This window comes from Haliotis cracherodii, unplaced genomic scaffold (genome assembly GCF_022045235.1).
Source record: "Haliotis cracherodii isolate W230 unplaced genomic scaffold, xgHalCrac1.p SCAF_3, whole genome shotgun sequence".
Classification (NCBI taxonomy): domain Eukaryota; kingdom Metazoa; phylum Mollusca; class Gastropoda; order Lepetellida; family Haliotidae; genus Haliotis; species Haliotis cracherodii.
In genome coordinates, this window is record NW_027266286.1 from 15,939,970 (window position 1) to 15,958,061 (window position 18,092).

An 18,092-nucleotide genomic window follows, 5' to 3' on the forward strand; every position below is an offset into this window, starting at 1 on the left:
GGATTAACGATCTTTTATTGTATACACATGTATACATTTAAAAATATATTTTGTTTATATTTAGTGATTATATTATTACATGTACGTCAAAAATAAGTTTCACGTGCATGTAATTTACTTCCATGTTACTTCCTGTATATTGTGAATATTAAAACGTAAACAAGTTGAAATTTTAAATAAATGTGTATCCTGGCTACCTTCAATCACTGGAAACAATTAGACATGATGGTGCTTTGGAAAACAGATCCAAACCTTTCAGACTGCGACATTCGAACTCCTGGAATGAAACAGACATACTCGTCTTAAATAAATTACAAACTTCAAACAAGACAATAGAATCGCCTTCCACCCCACTGACGAGAAATACAGCTCCAAGTTTAATTAAAGTTTCTAAAGAAAGACATCATAAGCAATAACGGCTTAACGAATGTCGTCCAACTGCCTCTAGGTGCGCTTTTATTGCTACTCTATGATTACCCAGCATGCAGTAGGGTTGATTGATGGCTAGCTTGTCTGTTTCAGCATACCGGAATGGTACTTTGGCCTTGTGAAGATATTGGCTTTGACAGAATGTCCCCTACTGCTGTTTGATGTTCACGACAATGAGTGTCCGCACACGACCAAGACTTTCCGTACATCTACGGAATGTTGTCCGAATTGCCCCCTGTCCACTCACCTTGTAATGGACAATAAGTGAGTGCTACCCACGTGCCACTTGACCAGTGGTCAGAACAAAGATACACACAGAGTCAAATTTTTGAAATGAACGTGATACATTTTTAGCACATCTTCTCCTTTGCTCTATAGCCGAACAGCGGCTGCCGTTATAGTACTTTGGCGGTGATTGGTAAACATGAAGGTCGTGTCAATGTTCAGGCTATGCATAAACTTTCTCGGTTTGTGAAGTAAAATGACTGTTTATGGTGTAGATTGTTTATGTGACCAACCATGAGATAAGGGACATTATGGGTGAAAAATCACATTACATTATCTTAGGAACACCAAGATAACTTCAACAAGCTTCAATTAACATTTATTGCCAGATACATGGCATCAAACATGTGGACTCATTTTCTGCAAAGTCCCATTTTCAGGCTTAAAACTGTTTGGATTAGATCAAGCTATATCTACACTGTAGATATCGCTGCAATGAAATTACATCACAATGCTTTGCAGACCATTGTGACGTCATTGGTTACCATGACGTCACAATCAAATGACATCACTAATGGCTCTGCTACTGAAGCTGTTAGCAGTACTTTTTACAATTAAGACACTGCTAATTACTGTCTACAAATTGAAAAAGTTGGAAGAATGATGTTGGATGATAAATAAAATCTCACCCTCGTGTCTTTTGATATCAAATATATCAACACGAGTTGATACAAATGGAAATATTCCGAGGCTTGCCGAGGATTTTTGCCACTTTTATCAACGAGCCTCGGAATATTTCCATTTTTATCAACTCGTGTTGATATATTTGATAACAAAAGACACTCTGGTGAGATTTTCTATATATAATAACTGGAGTTTCAGATATAATGTCTGATTACTGAACTGTTTTGAAATAATGTTTTATTACATTACGAACTAAAGAGAAAAAAATAAGATCTTGGTGTACAGTCCGCATAAATGGCCACTTTTTACGGAAGTTAGTTGACGTCAAACGCCCCTCTTTATGACGTCACAGTGCAATTTCTCCCAAGCACCAATAAGGTCCCCTTTCTCCTGGTGGGTCACATATGTGTATTGTGTGCAAGCCTGTTTTGAAAAATAATCTGAAATATTGCTTCGTATTAAGAGGCATCGTTCTATAGACATTCTACACACCGTTTAAAACATCGTTAATCAGGAAACTTCACTTTCTTGGCAGATTATTAATTGGAGCAATGTCTGATATTTTTGAAGATTCAGTATCATCTGTACGTCTTTAAAATTTAAACGGGCATTATTGAACATATACATACGCTTGATTCTTTATTCTGGACGATTTCACTGGGGGCAGTACCCGCCAGATTAGTTCGATATACAGTAAACATAATTCAGAGAATATGCATTATTGACTCAAAATGGGCACAGGTAGTGCGACAGTTGTACTAGTCCGGACTTACGCCCGTTTTTTTTTTTTACAGTGCTAGCCCTCTGAGATATGTCACAGTTTTACGTGGATATTTCATTCAGACACATTACATACATACATACCCCGAGCCGACTAGTCCCTTATTGCAGAGCACCAGGCAGGCTAACAACAAGTACCACAATTGTTTAATAAGGAAACAATAGGCAACAGAAACTCTGTTATCAATTTCATTGGATGAAAGAGGGAATTTTAGATACAGTAAAAATATATCCAGTAAAATAATTTCATTTTATGATGGAAAGATAAGCTCAGGTATTTTAGGTGGGTTGAGGATTAATGAAAAAGTGTGTCATTTGTAGTTCTGATTCGTGAATGTGAGACTTCCATCTTAATATTTATTTCGACAACTGTACGAAAAATTTCAAAGTTCCCCAATAGGTTGTGAATGCCTGTTATTGCTTTATGCATTGAGGGGCAAAACAAAGTATACCGAGATTGTTAAAATAAAAATAACTGTTGTTAAATTTGATTATGTCTATTTAACAAATAAATAAATTAAAATAGATAAAAATATTCGTTGAGTGCTGACAAATCGCCAGAGCAGTTCATTTTAAAAAAAATATATCATCGTTGACTTAAGATATTGTTAATTGAAAATCAAACATGACAAAATCATTTGAGTGGGATTTAGCTTCTTTTGTGTCCCTCCAGTTATACGATGTTCCAAAATAACGTGAAGTAACTACTACTACTACTACAACTACTACTACTACTACTACTACTACTACTACTACTACTACTTCTACTACTGCTAGTTATATGGAGCTAGACCTCCGCCCCCACTTTTCAATTGTAACGGTCAAAGAGGCGTGTCTTGGAAAGATGACAGTAGGAGCTGATCTGAGAGCTCTACAGTGAAGCAACAGCCTGTTGGAAACGTCGAGAACCAGACGTTTGTAAGAGGGGACGTTTAGTAGGACCTGGTGACTTCATCGACGCTGATTATGTTCATGAACTCAGAATAATATACTAGTATATATTTTCCATCACTCTGTTCATGTTCATGTTCATTCGCGATCACAGTGTTCATGTCCATGTGTTCACCATTCTCTATTCATGTTTATACGCACACTATGTTTTGCATGTGAACATGCTGCAGAACGTGGCATTGGCAGCTCATGATGCAAAGTCCTCTAATTGTGACTGCTAAGACTTATCATACTGCAACTCACCTGTTGGTCAGATAATCAGTGACTTCTCTATCGTAGATAATAACAACCTTCGTTAGTTATTCAAGTATGGACCAAAAACCCGCGAGCAGCCTCACACCAATTGGGATTACAACCTGTAAATCATTATTATGAGGTCGAAGCATATGACCAAAAAAGCCAAAAGAGCAGAAGAACCTGTTGAATGTCTTCCAGAGTGGGTTAAGTCAGTGCTTGGTGTTGTCATTGGTAGAACGGGAAAAGAAGAAATAGAATTGGATAAAAAAAAAGTTCTGTTGCTGCCACTTGTCATCGAAAGTCTGGCTGACCGACATCAAAAGATGTCAAACCTAAATACACGCCATGCCTATTTTGTATTTGTCACTTACATTTCAGTGTGAACACTATTCAAGTTCAGGACATAACCCTGTTCATGTCCGTGTGCTCACCATATTTTATTCATGGAAATACGATCAATATGTTTATGTTCCTGCGCCCACCACGTTCGAGGTCAAACGCCAAATATGTTCATGGGATTGTGATATAAATGCAGGTGAAGGAACTATATTCATTTTTAAGCTTCCTTGAAGTAACTACACTCATCTTTACGCCATCAGTAGGTATCTACGCACACATTTACGCCATCAATAAGTAGCTACATTTATGTTTACGCCATCAGTAAGTAACTACACTCATATTTACCCCATCAGTAAGTAATTACATTTATGTTTACGCCATCAGTAAGTAACTACACTCATATCTACGCCATCTGTAAGTAACAACATTCATATTTACGCCAACAGTCAGTAACAACACTCATATTTACGCCATCAGTAAGGAACTACACTAATATTTACGCCATCAGTAAGTAACTACGCTCACATTTACGCAATCAGTAAGTAGCTACATTCATCTTTACGCCACCAGTGAGTAACTACCCTCATATTTACGCCATCAGTAAGTAACGACATTCATATTTAAGCCATCAGTAAGTAAGTACAATCAAATTTAAGACATCAATAAATAACTACACTCATATTTACCCAATCAATAAGTTACTACATTCATATTTACGCCATCAGTTAGTAACAACACTCATATTTACGCCATCAATAAGTAACTACAATAATATTTAAGACATCAATAAATAACTACACTCATATTTACGCCATCAGTAAGTAACTACATTTATTTTTACGCCATCAGTAAGGAACTACACTCATATTTACGCCATCAATAAGTAACTACACTCATAGTTACGCCATCAGTTAGTAACTACACTCATATTTACGCCATCAGTAAGTAACTACACTCATATCTACGCCATCGATAAGTAACTACACTCACATTTACGCCATCAGTAAGTAACTACATTTATGTTCACGCCATCAGTAAGGAACTACACATATATTTACGCCATCAATAAGTAACTACACTCACATTTACGCCATCAGTAAGTAACTACATTTATGTTTACGCCATCAGTAATTAATTACACTCATATTTACGCCATCAGCTAGTAACTACATTCATATTTAAGCCATCAGTAAGCAACTTCACTCATATTTACGCCATCAGTAAGTAACTATACTCATATTTACGCCATCAGTAAGTAACAACACTCATATTTACGCCATCAGTAAGTAACTATACTCATATTTACGCCATCAGTAAGTAACTACACTCATATTTACGCCATCTGTAAGTAACTACACTCGTATTTACGCCATCAGTAAGTAACTACACTCATATTTACGCCATCTGAAAGTAACTACATTCACATTTACGCCATCAGTTAGTAACTACATTCATATTTATGGCCATCAGTAAGTAACTACATTCATATTTAAGCCATCAGTAAGTAACTACACTCGTATTTATGCAACCAAGGAGTAATTACATTCACGTAAACGCAAGCAGGAAGTAACAACTAGGTTTACGTCATCTCTATGTCAATGTAGATGTTCGTCAGTGATCCAGCACCTGTTTCTTCTCCCAAGCTTTCCCGGCTTCGCTTATGCAATGGTAGCGCTCACTGGATGCTTCTTGTGTTGCAGTGAGTGTTTGATCGTCTAGGGCCTTATATTGTCTTTAACTGTGCGTATTTTCTTCTCGTGATTTGTGCAGCGATATCACTGGGCTGTGACCTGATTGTTTGATATCAGTCCAAGCCAACATTGGCGTGAAGGGGAAACGAACGCCGGGGATTAAAGGATAATCCGAGAGGCCGACGACTTGGAGTTGACTCTGTGCTAATTGACAATTGTGCCTGTGGTGTGTAAAGAATGGTGTTTATAAGGCAACGGAAATGAAGTTAATTTTACTGGACAGAAACCCGTGACTGTAATAAAGGTCACTGTGACTGTTCTTTCATATAGACACAGCTATTTCAACCCAATGTATGCATTTTGACAAAATAGTCGGCTTTAACACTTTAATGATGGTTTCGACGTTTTAACTGCCAGAGTGTGTGGTTTGTGTGATCGCTGTTTTCAATTCTGTGATACAATGTCTGTACTATATTTGCAATCTTGCTAAAGCGGCATTAAGTTAATATTGCAGTTATAGTCCATCTAGGAAGGGTTTAGAGAATGGTCTGAGCTTAAATGTCCATGTATTAGATCTCTATGAAATAAACTATACAAAACAGCCATCTGCGTGCTTCTGCTGCATGTAGTGAATGTACACTTTTATTGCTGAATTTTATTATATTTATAATGAATATATACTTATAATTGCTGAATTTATTTATATTTATAGTGAATATATCACGACAGAAGTACTGTTATAAACAACTGCCGTTTGCTTCAAATCTTCTATCTCTCCCTCTCCATGTCCTTGCATGTGGGTCATGGGGAGTCCAGCCACCTAAGGCGTCGCAGTTCTCTGTACAGAGTTGCGTCCCTTAGGCGTGCCAGAAACCTATGGTCGTGGGTCAGAATTCCTGATTCTCCCTGATTATATTTCTGACTTCACATGCGTTTCACAAAAGTGTAACCCAACAACTAGACTCTGAAATGAACATATTTTACAGACAAAAAACAGTTGTTAAATTATCTAAATAAAAAAAACTAAAAGGACGTCAACAGGCTTTCTTCATTTTCAGAAACTACAGTTATCTAGACATGCCCACTATTATAGACTTTCATGTTCTGGGGCGGTCGGGTAGCCTAGTGGTTAAAACGTTTTCTCGTCACGCCGAAGACCCGGGTTTGATTCCCGACATGGGTACAATGTGTGAAGCCCATTTCTGGTGTCCCCCGTCGTGATATTGCTGGAATATTGCTAAAAGCGGCGTAAAGCCATACTCACTCACTCACTCACTTTCATGTTTCATGGTCTTAATGACAGACTGAGCAAAGTCTAGTCTATCATCTAGTCTCTGAACATGTTTTACAGAAAAAACAGTTGTTACATTATCCAAATAAGATATACTGAAAAAGGAGCCCTGAAACTCTCTTCAAAAGTGGTAAACGTGAATCACTAGCACGTCGTGATATACCTGAAATAATGTTCAACGCGGCGTTGAACCACTCGCATCCCTTGTATGTGATATATGATGTAAAAGGTTTATTTGTAAATGCGTGGGAGAGGGGAAAGTTTGTTCCCAGTCCTTTTCATGAGCGTACAATGTATAAACTAGACAACTAAAACCATGACTCACGAGTGTACTTAGTCTGACTACACTAAACAAACTAGTGGGTTCGATCCACCCTTACTGCATGTGCTGCGTGTGTTAGGGTGACATTCATTGGCCACAATGTATACATGAAATTTCACACTGGTTTCAGGCAATAACTAAGCGTTGATCTCTGGTCAGAGAAAACCTCGGTACAAGCCTAAGGGTATGAAAAGGATCATATTCTGAACTATTCTTTTCATGCCGCCTGATATGTTTGCCCTTGTCATGTATACAAAGGCAACACAACCATTTCCATAATCATAGGGAATACATTGCTGAAGGCAGAGTCCATTGTTCAATTCCGACCACACGTATATCATAAGCGTGTCCTTATGAATCACAGGGGGCACGGGTGGCCAAGTTGTCTAAGGCGCCGCAATTCGCTGTGCAGAGTTGCGTCCCTTGGGCACACCAGAAACCTATGATTGTGGGTTCTAATCCCGTTTCGCTCCGATTATGTTTCTTGGTTTGTCAGCACCATACCCGTGTTTGTGGGTTTCACCGAAGTGGTAAACATCTGAGACCTGCATCTCTTTGGGGTTTCCTCCAAAATTAAGCTGACAGGCCGTGATATAAATGGAATACTGTTAAAAGTGGCGTGAACCGAACTCACTCACTCACTCACCCTTATGAATCACAAGCACATAGTGATGATACCAAGTACTCAAATACGATCAAAAAGTGATGATACAGTTGTTCAAATACTATCAAATGGTGATAATACAGTTGTTCAAATACTATCAAATAGTGATGATACAGTTGTTCAAATACTATCAAATAGTGATGATACAGTTGTTGAAATACTATCAAATAGTGATGATACAGTTGTTCAAATACCATCAAATAGTGATGATACAGTTGTTGAAATACTATCAAATAGTGATGATACAGTTGTTCAAATACTATCAAATAGTGATGATACAGTTGTTCAAATACTATCAAATAGTGATGATACAGTTGTTCAAATACTATCAAATAGTGATGATACAGTTGTTCAAATATCATCAAATAGTGATGATACAGTTGTTCAAATGCTATCAAATAGTGATGATACAGTTGTTGAAATTCTATCAAATAGTGATGATACAGTTGTTGAAATACTATTAAATAGTGATGATACAGTTGTTCAAATACTATCAAACGGTGATGATACAGGTGTTCGCGAAAAGGTCAGTGTATCCTGCCCCGCCGGCACAAACCGTCACAAACACACGCAAAGACATGTTAATTCACCTAAGGATACGGGCACATATGGTACAAATCAAAACAGGAAATTGCATCAGACATAATTTTTTAACTGATGCGTCACATTTGGAAATGACCTCCACATGTCTACAATAAAAGTTTATAAAACTTTGCCGAGGCCTTGAATGGTGTACCCTGGTCAAACAAATATTGACCACGCGCCGTATGAAGCTCTTTCAAATTTTCATCAATATACCTGAAGCTTAAGTTCAAGTTCTTGGCGAAATCCCGTGGTTTGATTTTGCCAATGCGAGCAGAAATAAACACGTGTGCATAAAGAAACAGACAAAATCCGTTTTTAATATTAGTTCTAGCACATTATCAGGGATTTGAGAAGAGGGTGTCTTGCCTTGCCCAAGCCACCATTGTTGACAAAAAAGTTTGAATTAGTTTTCTGCCTATTGAGAAAATACAGGAAAAATGTCATTTTGAAGAAACTATTTCCATGGTCCAAAACGATTTGAATGTGTACTACGCTGTTCGTTTGTAAGGATTTCTAAATTCAGATTCGAGTATTCGACATTTACCAATTGCATTCGAGATATCTCCTTGGATATGATATTCAATCATTAGCAGGCACTAACTATCTCCTGGGACATGACATAAGGACACTACCCTGCAATTACTATCTCCTGGGATATGACATTAGACCACTACCCTGCAATAACTATCTACTGGGATATGACATTAGACCACTACCCTGCAATAACTATCTACTGGGATATGACATTAGACCACTACCCTGCATTTACTATCTACTGGGATATGACATAAGACTACTACCCTACAGTTACTATCTCCCTGGATATGACATTAGATTACTACCCTATAGTTGCTATCTCCTGGGATATGACATTAGACCAGTACCCTGCGGTTGCTATCTCCTCGGATATGACATTAGACCACTACCCTGCAGTTGCTATCTCCTGTGATATGACATTAGGCCACTACTCTGCAGTTGCTATCTCCTGGGAATATGACATTAGACCACTACCCTGCAGTTGCTATCTCCTGGGAATATGACATTAGACCACTACCCTGCAGTTGCTATCTCCTGGGAATATGACATTAGACCACTACATTGCAGTTGCTTTCTCCTGGGAATATGACATTACCATGCAGTTGTATGACCCAAAGCAGGTTCATGATATTATTTTTTTACATGTTTTACATATTATTTTGTCACATATGGGCGTTATACGTGAGGACACATATTGGTGCGAAATACTACTATAACAACCCCCGTGAAGATCCGGGTTAGAATTGATTTTCAGCAACCCCTGATTGTCGGGTGGTCAGGCTCGGTTCACTTGCTTGATGCATGTCATCGCATCCCAACTGCATAAATCGATGCTCATGATGTCCATCACTGGATTGTCTTGTACAGATGAAGTGTGATGAAGGCTTTCTTTAATCACCACCCCATTTCATCTCACCTCACAATAACGTCTATCTACAGGAATATCGCCAGAGAGAACGATAATCTGCAGTAGAAGGGAGGTAACTCTGTCTTGCGTACGGTTCGTGTAGTTTGGTTCAAGTTTGTCACTTTGTCTATAATGGATCGAACCCATCGCTGATGTATCTTCAACGAGATTCTTCACATCCACGTTTAGAAACATTTTGTAGTGTAGAACAATGTGAAAGATACTTTATATTAATAATAATATATTAGTAATGCTGCTCCGTTCTGCCTAAACGATTTATGCTGGTTTGCTATTATGCATAGTGGACAGCTTTTTTTGCATAAAAGAAGAATGAACTTTTGAAAACATTTTTATAATGTGGATTAAACGATCATGATTAAGAAAAGTAATTCTCTCTCTTATGTTAGTTTGCAAAATATTGAACAACATGCATCGACATTCCATTGATGATTTCATGCAGTTTGAATCCTATGCGGCGGTCACAGCTTAAAGAACGTCGAGGCGCTACGCTGATCCACTTTGCTTGTCCTAAAATGGACATCAATTATTTTTTGGTTGAATTTTAACCTACATGTACCTGCCTTGACGATCTGACTATAAGCCATTAGTCACGACTACTTTCCTTCAGTCATCCATTTCGGGTTTGGTTTTGTCAGTGACATCATTAACTTGATATTAAAGTAATCGTTTCCTTAAAGCATTACCAAACGAACAATTTCAAGATGCTGCTGGATGCTGGATGCTGGATGCTGGATGCTGGATGATGATGATGATGATGACGGCGACGACGACGACGACGACGATGATGATGATGATGATGATGATGATGATGATGATGATACTCCTACATGACAAAAGTACAACCTCAGAATATCCATGGTTTGTTTTCAAATTGTTTCTGCTTTGTTGTACCACTCCGTACTCCAGATTTAGGACGGCGGCCTGTATTAATAATCGAGTTGAACAAGACAAATATGGGATAAATATTATGAGCAACATCGGCGTAAGATGAAACACAATGTACCAAAACACCAAGACTGGCCACTAGTAGGTGTATGACAAAAGCCCAGAATGACTGACGTTTATCAAAGAAATGAACCAAGTAGATCCAACGACGTTTATGCATACAAGGGAGACAACTCCATTTACTAGCTGTATGTACTTGCTTCTATATACTTTTCAAGGCCCATCGACCTGATAGTCTTATTACCTTCAATTGGTCACAGTATCCTGTTAGAAGTTTCAGTCAAAAACTTAATCCTTAGTATCAGCATGTTGCGAAAAGGAATTCGTTAAAGCTACTGAGAATGATTTTACGACACCGTCATATCAAGTCGGGAGACACAAAATAGTCTTCAAACATTGAACGCAGGCTGCGAATTGAATTTGGGCGTGACAAAGTTTAACCATTAGTCTACCCCGCGTTTCTAGTCATGCTGAAACCATTGTCTCTTTTATGTCTTGGTGTATTGCAACATCTAGTGCCGCAGACATAGGATTTGTGCTGCGGTGAAATCACAAACCGGTAATATACAGTAGCACATTCTTGGGCAGTGTTTTTTTCTGTTTTTATGCTGTTGGGCATTATGACAGATCAGATGGAGCACGGACACGTGTGTATGATTGTATTAAAGCAATGTGAGGTGAGGTGAAATGGGGTTTAACGTCGCGTCCAAACTTATTACACTTATATAGCGACGTGCATGTGTGTGTGTGTGTGTGTGTGTGTGTGTGTGTGTGTGTGTGTGCTAGCCCAGACTGATGCCGATTTATAGTGCTATAGCACACTGAGATACCATGCCGCAGTTTAACATGAATACCCCACTCAGACACAATATACTGACCAGTCCTTGGTTTGGCCCCTTAATGCCAACCGCCAGACAGGGTGACAACAAGTACCATCTTTTATTGTCTTTGGGTATGACGCGGCAGGGGATCGAACCCGGACCTTCCGCTCCCCGGGCGGACGCTCTACCACTAGACCATCGAGGCAGTATGAAAGCAAGCAATGTTCACTTTGTGTTATTGAAACGAAAACAAAACCACCATTGTCTATTGACTTCCATCTGTATCCACACACAAGTTATCACTGTCAATACAGACAAACAAAGAAGGGACATATTGAGCCTCGGTCCCCTCCTTGCAGTCAGATCGTTCAAGGCTGCCCTCATCTATCTAAAGCGGCCATAAAATGCTAGGAATCAAACAATTGATCTGATCTCATATCCGTTCACGTGACGAAAGAGGCCTACCTCATCAGCAGGATGACAAGGTAATGAGATCATCTTATGAGATGACATTTATTCCGCAGCCAACAGAAGGCAGACTGGGCTGTATGGTAGGCTATTTGATCAAATACAGACACTCCAGTGATTAATATCATGAGCAATTGGGATCGATCATATGCATATGTTTGTCTTCTATCAACTGTGTGTCCTGTATCAACTGTGTCTCCTGCATCAAATGTGTCAATTGTATCAACTGTGTGTCCTGTATCAACTGTGTCTCCTGTATCAAATGTGTCTCCTGTATCAACTATGTATCCTGTGTCTACTGTGTCTCCTGTATCAACTGTGTGTCCTGTATCAACTGTGTCTCCTGTATCAACTGTGTCTCCTGTATCAACTGTGTGCCCTGTATCAACTGTGTCTCCTGTATCAACTGTGTCTCCTGTATCAAATGTGTCTCCTGTATCAACTGTGTGTCCTGTATCAACTGTGTCTCCTGTATCAACTGTGTATCCTGTATCAACTGTGTGCCCTGTATCAACTGTGTCTCCTGTATCAACTGTGTGCCCTGTATCAAATGTGTGTCCTGTATCAACTGTGTGTCCTGTATCAACTGTGAATCCTGTATCAACTGTGTCTCCTGTATCAACTGTGTCTCCTGTATTCAACTGTGTCTCCTGTATCAACTGTGTGCCCTGTATCAACTGTGTCTCCTGTATCAGCTGTGTTTCCTGTATCAACTGTGTCTCCTGTATCAACTGTGTCTCCTGTATCAACTGTGTCCCCTGTATCAACTGTGTGTCCTGTATCAACTGTGTGCCCTGTATCAACTGTGTCTCCTGTATCAACTGTGTCTCCTGTATCAACTGTGTCTCCTGTATCAACTGTGTGCCCTGTATCAACTGTGTCTCCTGTATCAGCTGTGTGTCCTGTATCAACTGTGTGTCCTGTATCAACTGTGTCTCCTGTATCAACTGTGTCTCCTGTATCAACTGTGTCTCCTGTATCAACCCATGAACGTCACAGCAACATGAGAAGTCTTAGTGTCAACTGAGATGTTTCACACAAACACCGCCTTTCCTAGCATCATTCGTATTTTTACGTGAAATAGCTACTTTTCCAATTTGGCAATTAAGACGTTATTGTTAGTTATAAGCCCATGAAGGTGCATCCCCAGGAGGCTTCACATTTATGTCAGACTGACCCCCATTCACATAAATCATGTGTTGTTTGTGCCTCACTGTCAACCATCTCGAGTGGAGACGAAATGCATATACAATTGAACAATGGACGTCGATGAGAAACCTCTAATTCCATGGCATACTATAGACATAGTTAGTATTAGGATGGCGAGGTTAGTGTCCCTTCCTGTATGAACACTCCCCATGGATTCATTGAAAATACTTACCAAATCTGTGAGAGGCACAGATAAGTAAATCTAGACATCAGAGTGTGCAACTCAAAGACGCTAAAGTCGGTGGCTTTTCTTTTATCAGCGATTTAATCTACTAGAAAAAGCAGAGGAATTTAACCCTGAATTTTGTACTTATTTAAATAGCCACACGTTAACTTACATTATGCAGCAAGACCGTTTACTGACGTTTCTATCAGTTACTGTCGCTGATAATATTTTAACTGGTGCTTGAGTTATCCCTTAAGTACTCTATAAACAGTAAGTGCTTATTTAATGACTTTAGAAACTGTATGTATTTTATAGCTACATTCCAATGTTTAGTGGTTTTTAATATAATTTATATTTTTTAATTATGTAAGAAGTGTCTCGTAAACCTTTACCAGGCTGGATAAAGCACATTTTATTGCTTAAAAACATGTTATATTATGTCCAATATGCGACGCCATAATAAAATATATCTTATCTTATCTTATCTATGTAATACTGTAAAAAGTGAGTGAGTGATTTAGGTTTAACGCCGTTTTGAACAGTATTCAGTCATTTCTTAGGGTGTCAGCTTGGTGTTGGATGAAAGCCCGAAGTGATGCAGGTCTCAGACGTTTACCACTTCGGTGAAACCCCCGAGCACGGGTATGGTGCTGGCAGACCATGAAGAAGGAGAGAAGAGAACCGTGTTTCGAACCCACAATCATAGGTTTCTGGCGTGCCCAATAGACACAGCTCTGCACAGCGAATTGTGGGGCATTAGACGACTGGCCCACCCGTGACACATATTGTTTGCCGTGATGAAATGACATTTCGCCTACCAACGCATAGCGATCAAACTGTGATATGCATCGTTGCCTTCTCAAACAGTTACTTTCCTCTTTCACAATAAGTATTCTGAGTGAAATCCACAAGGTCGTGAACATGTAGCGTTCAAAGCAAACAATAGCTACCAGGTTTCGAACTACGTTGCACGAACTGGACTAAAATTAGGATCGTGACACAGAAACACACGCCTCACAAAATGTCATATGAATTTATAACACCCGTGTTCACCAGCGAGCAGCCCAAGATGGCGACTGGAGCATTTAACCCAGGTTATATAAAGTATGGCAAACTTGGAGAAGGTCAGTTCGGTGTTGTGTACAAGGTAATGGCTGGCGGTCAACTATATGCCCTGAAGAAACTGAAGAAAATGCCGGACCTAGATCGGAATGCTCTTGAGAAAGAAATAAGAACGCTGCATATGTGCTCTGATCACCCCAATATTGTGAAAATGATCACAACGTGGATTGATGATGAGATCGCTATTCAAATGGAGTATTGTAACCTGGGAACTCTGAATGACTACCTGATCGAAAACAGACAGGGTGAGCGAATTTTAGGCAGTTTCATGCTTGACATGGCTCGGGGTCTTCGTCATCTTCACAGAAAAAAGTTCATCCACAGAGACATCAAACCCGACAACATTCTACTGGTAGCACGACCTGGATATGTCCCCATCTGCAAGATTGCTGACGTTGGACTTGCTCGACTAACTTTTCCCACATCAGGTAACACGACAACAATCTCCTACACATACTATATGACTACCGGGTTGTGCACCCCTCTGTATGCTTCTCCCGAGGTTTTCTCTGGTCAATATACTACAGCGTGTGATATATTCTCCCTTGGAGTGGTCTTCTACGCCATGCATTGTTTGCAGACCTTCCACGTAGGGAATAAAACGTTTCTGTATCCAGTCATCCCACAATCAAATGGAATGATGCATCGTGTAAGTCAAGAAGAGATCGCGAGCGCAGTCGCGATGCATGTGTCAAACAGACAGAAAGCTTCCCTGGTGAGGTCTATGTTGTCACTGGAGCCGCGGGCCCGACCTCGAGCCGACGCTGTGGAGTCTACTATCAGTTCATATGAATCTACACATTACTCGTGCAGCTTGGTTTAATTTGTCTGGGGCGGTAGCCTCGTGGTTAAAGCGTTGGCTCGTCACGCTGAAGACCTGGGTTCGATTCCTGACATGGGACAATGTGTGAAGCCTATTTCTGGTGTCCCCCGCCGTGATATTGCTAGAATATTGCTAAAGGCGGCGTAAAACCATACTCACTCACTCACTTTAATTTGTCTTGTTACTGCCTGTGTCATTAGGGTGTCATCAGTGAGTTATAGGGGCGGTCGGGTAGCCTAGTGGTTAAAGCGTTCGCTCCTCAGGCCCGGATTCGATTCCCCACATGGGTACAATGTGTGATGCCCCTTTCTGGTGTCCCCCGCCGTGATATTGCTGGAAAATTGCTAAAACCGGCGTAAAAATTCACTCACTTACACACTCAGTGAGTCTAATCCAGAAGATTTGCCGATTCATTTATACCTCTTATATCAAAGCAGCAGACTTTGTTTGGACTGGAGAGAGAAGGGATGTAAGAGAGGACAAACTACCAATTGAGATCGGAGCTACGTTATACTGGTATCACAGTCCTTTTTAACAAACAAAACAACCTGAGCAAAATTGCTTCACCGCATTCGGACCTTATTCACACGATTGTTCATTCATGCGTCTTTCCCTTTTGCAAACTGATGCATGCCGGGTTAGCGCCACGCCCTTGTGTAGACGCAGTGTATATCCCTATCTTCTCAATGACTCGGTAACTAAACCCTGCATGACAAACAGTTTTAACCAAGGTGTATGATGATAAGGATTTCAGTTAAGTGTATCGAGAATTACTGTATAATGAGTAAAGCTAAATATGTGTGTAAATATTGAGTGTTAGTTTGTGATAATTAATAAACTGGGTTTGATTGTTCTTGGTGTTTACGTATTGTGCATACAAGACATTACATATAGATATTAAACTCTAGTGACACATCGAAACATTCGCTACTACCCCGGGGGCACGGGTGGCCCAGTCGTCTCAGGCGCAGCGATTCGCTGTGCAGAGTTGCGTCCCTTGGGCACGCCAGAAACCTATGATTGTGGGTTCGAATCCCGGTTCGCCCCGATTATGTTTCTAGGTTTGTCAGCACCATACCCGTGCTCGTGGGTTTCACCGAAGCGGTAAACGTCTGGGACCTGCATCACTTCATGCTTGCCCCCCACATAAAGCTGACACGCCGCGATATAACTGTAATACTGTTAAAAGCGGCGTTAAACCCAACTCACTCACTCGCTACTACCGCCCACCCCCTCGTTTGGTATTTTCCGTGTTGGGAGGCGTCATGGTGTCGTGTGTTTTTTTCCACCCGTGTTTCATTGTGTCGCAACAAGTTGTTTACTAATCATGTGTAAGGGTGGTGCAGTACAATAGTGGTTAAGCGTTGGCTCCTCACGCCGGATGCCCGGGTTCGACTCCCCATGTGGGTACAATGTGTCGTAAAACCTCACTCACTCACTCACTCACTCACTCACTCACTCACAAAAGCGGCGTAGCTTTTTAGCTATGTTTTCCCATGTGAGAATTCAGGCTCCATATATTTGAGATACCCCTTAATTCTTTCTTACGGGATCTTTCTTACGGAACACTTTTCCTACAACGGACGTCAGGGTGATACCTCTGTAATTTGCAGGATCCGATCTGTCCTTATTGTGTCCTTTGCAAAGTGGAATAATTGTTCTAGATCTCAACAGTACAGGGGTATAGCAAGTACGTATCATCATGTTAAACAGCTGGGTTAAGTGTTTTAGGAGCAAATATCCAGCGAAATAGATATGTTCATTTGTGATTTGGTCCGGTCCTGGTGATTTTCTCAATTTTAAGCTTTGTTTCAGTCGTTTTAGGTTGCATGTTTCTATGTCCGTCTTAAGTAAAGGGTCATCGTCCAGAAGTGGTATCTTCGAGATGTGGTTGATTCTAGAATCAGTCTCAACACACAAAAAAAGTCAAACTCCGGTCGTTCAAGAGGTGATAATAAATATGCATAGTTGCACACTTCTGATGGTGTATTGCAAAAACGTTATTTGTACTTCAGGTGTGTATTTACAGTATTAGGTGGTCTTTGTTTCTTTACCATCCTGTAGAATTCAGCTCCATACAGTGTATATGTTGTCAGGAACATGCACTTTTGTATAAGGTGTGTATGTTGTCACGTACGTCCATATCACTGTCAAGTGTAGGACAGTGTCAGGGACGTGCATTTAAGAAATAAACGACGAGTGGTAGTTTTTTATCGTACAAGATAACACTGCAGGGAGAATAAAGGGCACAGCCCCGAGTGGTTTATTATCGCTGAAGTGCTTTATTGTACAATAAACAACAACCACGAGTCGTTTATTTCTTATTTGAATATCAACATTACATACAGCGTCTTCAAGGATGTTAGTAAAAGTACGCGCTTTAATAAATATCTACCCGTATTTAAATAATGATGTCTCCCGGAATAGAATCCGACGCAGCGATGTCGGACAAGTCCTATTATGAACTGGGGGTGGGGGGGGGGTGGGGGGGGGGGGGTGGGGGGGGGGGTGGTATTTCCTGCTATTCCTCACAATTTTCACAGTACCTTTTCTCCCAATACCGATTGTCATATCTCTCCCACTTTAGCTGCGATCGTTCGGCCATTGCGTTCATCTGCGTTGTCCATCTACATCTATGGTGTACAACTCACTTTACTCTTCCCTCTCAAACTAACGTCGTCCAATTTACGACGTCATCAAGTTGCGCGCGCATGTTGGAATCTCAAGAAATCACGTCATGACAGAACAAGCTTTTATCGTGGAATAAAACCACGCTTCATTCTTCATTGTTCTTTGCGATCTATCGCGTAGCTATCTTATATATCACTAGAAAGTATTACGTTGTCAGGGACATGCATATCACTGTAAGGTATGT

The 18,092-nt window shown here is 40.2% G+C and overlaps 2 protein-coding genes across 2 annotated transcripts; one reads left to right on the plus strand and one right to left on the minus strand.

Annotated features, from left to right (window-relative positions):
- Positions 1–10,359: 10,359 nt before the first annotated feature.
- On the minus strand, positions 10,360–14,098 carry LOC139475250 (110 kDa antigen-like). The gene is made up of 5 exons (XM_071258489.1): positions 14,095–14,098; positions 13,279–13,283; positions 12,089–12,871; positions 11,750–11,817; positions 10,360–10,486 (listed from the first exon to the last, which is right to left on the minus strand). Exons 1-5 carry the CDS (start codon positions 14,096–14,098, stop codon positions 10,360–10,362), a joined length of 987 nt encoding a protein of 328 aa, XP_071114590.1.
- A 195-nt stretch (positions 14,099–14,293) lies between these two features.
- Positions 14,294–15,217, plus strand: LOC139475173 (serine/threonine-protein kinase pdik1l-B-like). The gene has a single exon (XM_071258430.1). The coding sequence runs from the start codon at positions 14,294–14,296 to the stop codon at positions 15,215–15,217; it is 924 nt and encodes a 307-aa protein (XP_071114531.1).
- Positions 15,218–18,092: the final 2,875 nt, after the last annotated feature.

Excerpts from the sequence above, each read along its gene's own strand:
- LOC139475173 (XM_071258430.1), top strand. The coding sequence starts at position 14,294 with ATGTCATATGAATTTATAACACCCGTGTTCACCAGCGAGCAGCCCAAG.
- LOC139475250 (XM_071258489.1), bottom strand. Across the intron at positions 11,818-12,088 it reads CATTTGATGCAGGAGACACA|ATAGATGAGGGCAGCCTTGA; the intron begins GTTGATACAGGA and ends TGGCCGCTTTAG. Across the intron at positions 10,487-11,749 it reads GCTCAATATGTCCCTTCTTT|GAGTATCATCATCATCATCA; the intron begins GTTTGTCTGTAT and ends TTTGTCATGTAG.